Source organism: Daphnia pulicaria, chromosome 1 (assembly GCF_021234035.1).
Source record: "Daphnia pulicaria isolate SC F1-1A chromosome 1, SC_F0-13Bv2, whole genome shotgun sequence".
Lineage (NCBI taxonomy): Eukaryota > Metazoa > Arthropoda > Branchiopoda > Diplostraca > Daphniidae > Daphnia > Daphnia pulicaria.
This window is the reverse complement of record NC_060913.1, coordinates 34,908,977-34,913,704: the sequence shown is the minus strand read 5'-3', so window position 1 is coordinate 34,913,704 and position 4,728 is coordinate 34,908,977. Positions and strand designations below refer to the sequence as shown.

Sequence of the window (4,728 nt, the reverse complement as noted above, 5' to 3'; positions counted from 1 at the left end):
TGATTTCGGCGACGCTTTTATTACTGTAAATTGGCTCGACATATTGTGGAATGAGGACTTCGATTTATTAAATGAAATTGTATCTTGGTGTGCCATTAACAATTTTCCTTTTTTCATTTTCTTGATTTATCCTCTGAATTCTCAGGAATGGCAACTGTATCTTGCTCCTTTTTAGTCCTGATCAAGTAATCTTGAATTTCTTGCGCTTGGCGGCATACCGGTGAAAACTGCAATAGAAATGAAAAATGTTTGACTAAAATCGTTATTATTTAAAAGATACAATAATAATAAATGGTATAATAATATAAATTATAATAATTGACAATTCTAATTGAAGCGCAATTATTATAATTTATATTATTATATCAATTATATTATGTGAATAATTGCGCTTAAATTAGAATTGTCATGACAATTCTAATTTAAGCTATTAAGAATTGTCATGACAATTCTGATTTAAGCGCAATTATTCAAAAGCAGGAAAACTAATAATGATTTTAATAAATCATTTAAATACTTACATCAATAAAGGTGTCATCGAAGCAATCGATGACAACCAACGAATGCTTCTGCGGAAACATGTTCCGGCGCACCCCACAAAAGGCAACCACGGGGGAATCTTGATTGCTATCGTGTAGGGCTTGGACAAATTGGGCGGCCCTGGCCCACATGGTAACGATGACCTGGAAGATAATAATAGTTTGGTTAGGTTAGGTATCACGATTGCTATTAAAAATTCCGCCATCTAGCGATCAAATTTTGATCTACATCAGGTTTAAAACGCCACTGCCATCTAGCGGTCAAATTTCAAACTACGCCCAAAACTTTTCTACTTTTGAATTACAACTATTAGTCTCCATTGAAGTCTTAGAAAAAATAGTTTAGGGTGTAGTTCCAAATTTGTCCGATAGATGGCAGGTGTTACGTCCAAAAAAATTAAACAATACCTTTACGTTAAGCTGATCGGTAATTGTAATGTCCCTCTTTGTTAGGTTTCTGTTGTTGACATTGATAACGATGTCCCCCGAATCGTCGATGACGGCCCCTACAATGGCGAACGTTTCCCCTAATAAAAGAAATTATGTTCATCAACTATCATTGGACCAAACAAGCATTAAATATGGCGCGCCGTTTCCAACATGCAAAAAAAAAATCCCGACATCTAGCGATCAAATTTTGATCTACATCAGGTTAAAAGACGCCACTGCCATCTAGCGGTCACATTTGAAACTAAACCCCAAAACTTTTCTACATAATTATTACTACTTTTGGTCACGGTTCAAGTCTTAGAAAATACTATACATCAAGGGAAATTGATCAATAAATCACTGTTTATAAGTAAGATATTATAAGTAACATGCAGGCCTACTGATAATTGACCCTGATAGATATGAATATGTATAGTATTTTTTCTAAGACTTAAATCGAGACTAAAAGTTGTAAATCAAAAGGAGAAAAGTTATTGGAAGTAGTTCCAAAATTGACCACTAGATGGCAGTGGCGTTTTTACCATATGTAGATCAAAGGTTGATCGCTAGATGGCGTTGGTTTTTTTTTAATTCTTTTTATTTTTTCATGTTGAAAATTGCATACCATAATGGTACAAGGTAATTACCTTGTCCTTTTCTACTTAACGCCCTAAGTGAAATGAAATCCCAGTTGAAGTCTTCTATATCAATATCCGCATCCGGAATGGCTTTGGAAGAGGATCCCACGGATATATAAAGGGGATTCTTTAACCAGGAAAATTTAAAAAATCTCTCCTTGAGATCCCTAATGGCAAAGCTAGATAAGCTATAACATAAGCCGACCTAGTTTTTTTATAAAATAACAATAAATTAACGGGAAACGATTGATGAAAATTAATTACTTACAATAACAGATTCGAAGAAGGCCAAACCAGGTTGACCCCAGCCTTCAGCCTTTATTGTTCCCGATCCATCACTCAGTAAAATGGTGTATTTCACTGATGATGTTTGGTTTACGGCACTTTTGCCAAACACCAGACACTTGATGGACACCCTATTGACAAATAAATAATAATAATAGAAATATAAAAATGGCCATTTGGTGCATGCCGACTACGAGATTTTTTCCATTGATTTTCCATTTTCTATGATCATGCCAAATTTTTTCCATTGTTTTTCCATTTTCATGATCATGGAAAATGGAAAATCAATGGAAAAAATCTCGTAGGCGGCATGCACCAAATGGCCATTTTTATATTTCTATTATTATTATTTATTTGTCAATAGGGTGTCCATCAAGTGTCTGGTGTTTGGCTAAAGTGCCGTAAACCAAACATCATCAGTGAAATACTCCATTTTCTAATAAATGAGACACTTGATGGACACTCTTTTGACAAATAAATAATAATAATAGAAATATAAAAATGGCCATTTGATGCATGCCGCCTACGAGATTTTTTCCATTGTTTTTCCATTTTCCATGATCATGGAAACAAAGTATTTGCTGGCGAGTAACAACATTTGTGATTTGATGGTCCCGACGTGTTGCGATCCACGTCAAAATAATTCGTTAAATTTGAAATAAAATGACAACCTCCTAATTATTCATTTAAAAAATAGCCGTGTTTTGGGGCTCAAACAATTATTTCGATAAAAAGAAATCGTTAGAAGTGCCTAACGAAACTCAACTATATTATTCCCTGTAATTTCATGTAAACTACATAAATGAATCCCTTAGAAATGACAATCAAAACATAAAACAAATGACGAACGCTGCTCACAATACCAGGACTGTGGCGTTTCTGAAATTACAAATATCTAATTTAAATGTTAAACTAATCACGATGTAAACTACATCTTTCCCTGTAGTTTTTCACGCAGATTCAGCTGATAAAGAAAATAATGCCGAAAAGCGCAAAGTGTGAACGCCAACTGTTCCCTAAACATGACTAAACTACCGAACCAATGGGAAACCGTTCACACAACTTTTAAACCAATGGGAAGCCGATAAGAAATCACATGACATCCACTAAACATTTTTAGACCTTTGTAGCGCAGACATACGGTTACGTTAAATCGCAAATGATTATTTAAAAATATACATAGAAAATACATCACGGTTGTGCTTACGATTGTGTCTCTAAAGACAGATCTTTAATCGCTGTATGGGAAATTTGGTTATTGCTGGACACAGGAACATTCAATGAAGTCGCCAAAGACGACCTAAATTTTTTGGGCGACGGACCTGCAATGTGCGACATGATGCACCGATATAAAAAACTCTATTAAGAACACAGCCATGCATAAAGATTGCACATAACGAATTTAACGATACCATTCCCTCACTACCCTATACATATGGTTCCCCTAGCGACCACACCCATCATTACAAAATGAACGATTATGGTTTATATATTGCCCCGATTTTACTGCCACCTCTTTCACCTCAACATTTGCCATTATTTCCAGCTATTGTACTGCCATCTTGGGGGGGGGATGACAAAAAACGAATACATAGTTATCCCAATAGCCACAATAACCCGAAGGCGTATACCCAAGGACCTTGTATCACAATAAACAAATATAATTTCACAGATCAAGTTTACATGTTGACAAATAAAAGTTGAAAAAATTACATACCCACTGTCGTTGTTGGCAATTTGCAGTGAGACAGCATCACGACAAACAATCTTAAGATTTTTTTTCAATGAGAACACTGATCGGTTTCTTTGCTAGTACATATTTCCCGAATTTCTTCTCGTGAACTGGGTAAATAGATACATTCACTGCAGTAATGTAACGATCCACTGTGCTATCCAACACTTGGTACTCCTAGTATTGCAATCCACGGTGATTGTTGCAATAACTTAAACTATTCAAGTAAGGAAAACAAATTATTACGTCAGCTGATTTGCATTCACTATCTTTCACAGTTTCTAACCACAAGTAAATTTACTCGTGCAAGTCCAAAATGGCATGAACAAGTTCAAGAGTCTAAAAACCAATTGATTCAACCATAACATTATTTCAATTACACAACACAAATTGAAATAAATCTAAAAAATATTTGCTAACAAATGTACCTGTGATTAAACCCAAAATTGTTAGAAGTATCCATTGCTATCACATCTGAAAATTGAACCGCTCAAACCTGAACTTAACGGCAAGACAAACGGTTTGACGGCCATACGCAAAATTGCGCAGTACCATTTATCCAGACTAGAAAAAAAGTTTAAACAAAGCATTTTGATTTCCCTCTACATTATAATTTTATGTTACCATTTTTAATTTATATCAATTGGTTCGGTGTAATAAGCATCGATTTTTTCCTAAAACAAATAAAATTCCTTTTCTATTTATCGATGTATTAAAAATAGCAATAGAGCAAACCAATGACGTGTACCCCAGCCATGGCAACCTCGCGGCGGCCATATTAAGTGCACTTTTCACTTTGGGCGATGTGGAGCTCTTATGGGTTTTGTGAGGGTCTCTTCGAATAAGTGTGTAGTTTCTTCCAATTGTATCTTTGAACAAATCTATAAAATAATAAATAATAGTGATTAAATTAGTAAATAAATAGAGAATAGTTTGATGTATTTTTTTTTAATTCACGTTTTTTTATAAGTTAATGAAACGTGTTGTTTACGTTTTCAGAGTGTTTTTTGTTGTCACAGTCCCGGTATGCAAGGAATAGATTTGTCTGCATATGCGTTGGGATTACCCCTGGAAGAGAAGTTATCTTATATTCAATAGCTGTGAA

The 4,728-nt window shown here is 34.7% G+C and overlaps 1 protein-coding gene across 2 annotated transcripts; it reads right to left on the bottom strand.

Annotated features, from left to right (window-relative positions):
* LOC124329315 (replication factor A protein 1-like) lies at positions 1 to 3,231 on the bottom strand. Of its 2 annotated transcripts, none has more exons than XM_046788349.1 (6): positions 3,099 to 3,231; positions 1,875 to 2,022; positions 1,616 to 1,811; positions 948 to 1,066; positions 522 to 683; positions 1 to 227 (listed from the first exon to the last, which is right to left on the bottom strand). In XM_046788349.1, exons 1-6 carry the CDS (start codon positions 3,227 to 3,229, stop codon positions 114 to 116), a joined length of 870 nt encoding a protein of 289 aa, XP_046644305.1. In that variant the 5' UTR covers positions 3,230 to 3,231; the 3' UTR covers positions 1 to 113. The 2 variants fall into 2 exon arrangements, with proteins under 2 accessions (XP_046644305.1, XP_046644314.1); XM_046788358.1 differs by lacking the exon at positions 3,099 to 3,231 and adding an exon at positions 2,419 to 2,575.
* Between the last annotated feature and the right edge of the window lie 1,497 nt (positions 3,232 to 4,728).

Bases quoted from the DNA above. Each gene is read 5' to 3' on its own strand.
- LOC124329315 (XM_046788349.1), bottom strand. From the start codon at position 3,229: ATGTCGCACATTGCAGGTCCGTCGCCCAAAAAATTTAGGTCGTCTTTG. The intron at 2,023-3,098 runs GTAAGCACAACC...ATTTGTCAATAG, and splicing joins CTGTCTTTAGAGACACAATC to GGTGTCCATCAAGTGTCTGG. The intron at 1,812-1,874 runs GTAAGTAATTAA...TAAAAAAACTAG, and splicing joins CCTTCTTCGAATCTGTTATT to GTCGGCTTATGTTATAGCTT.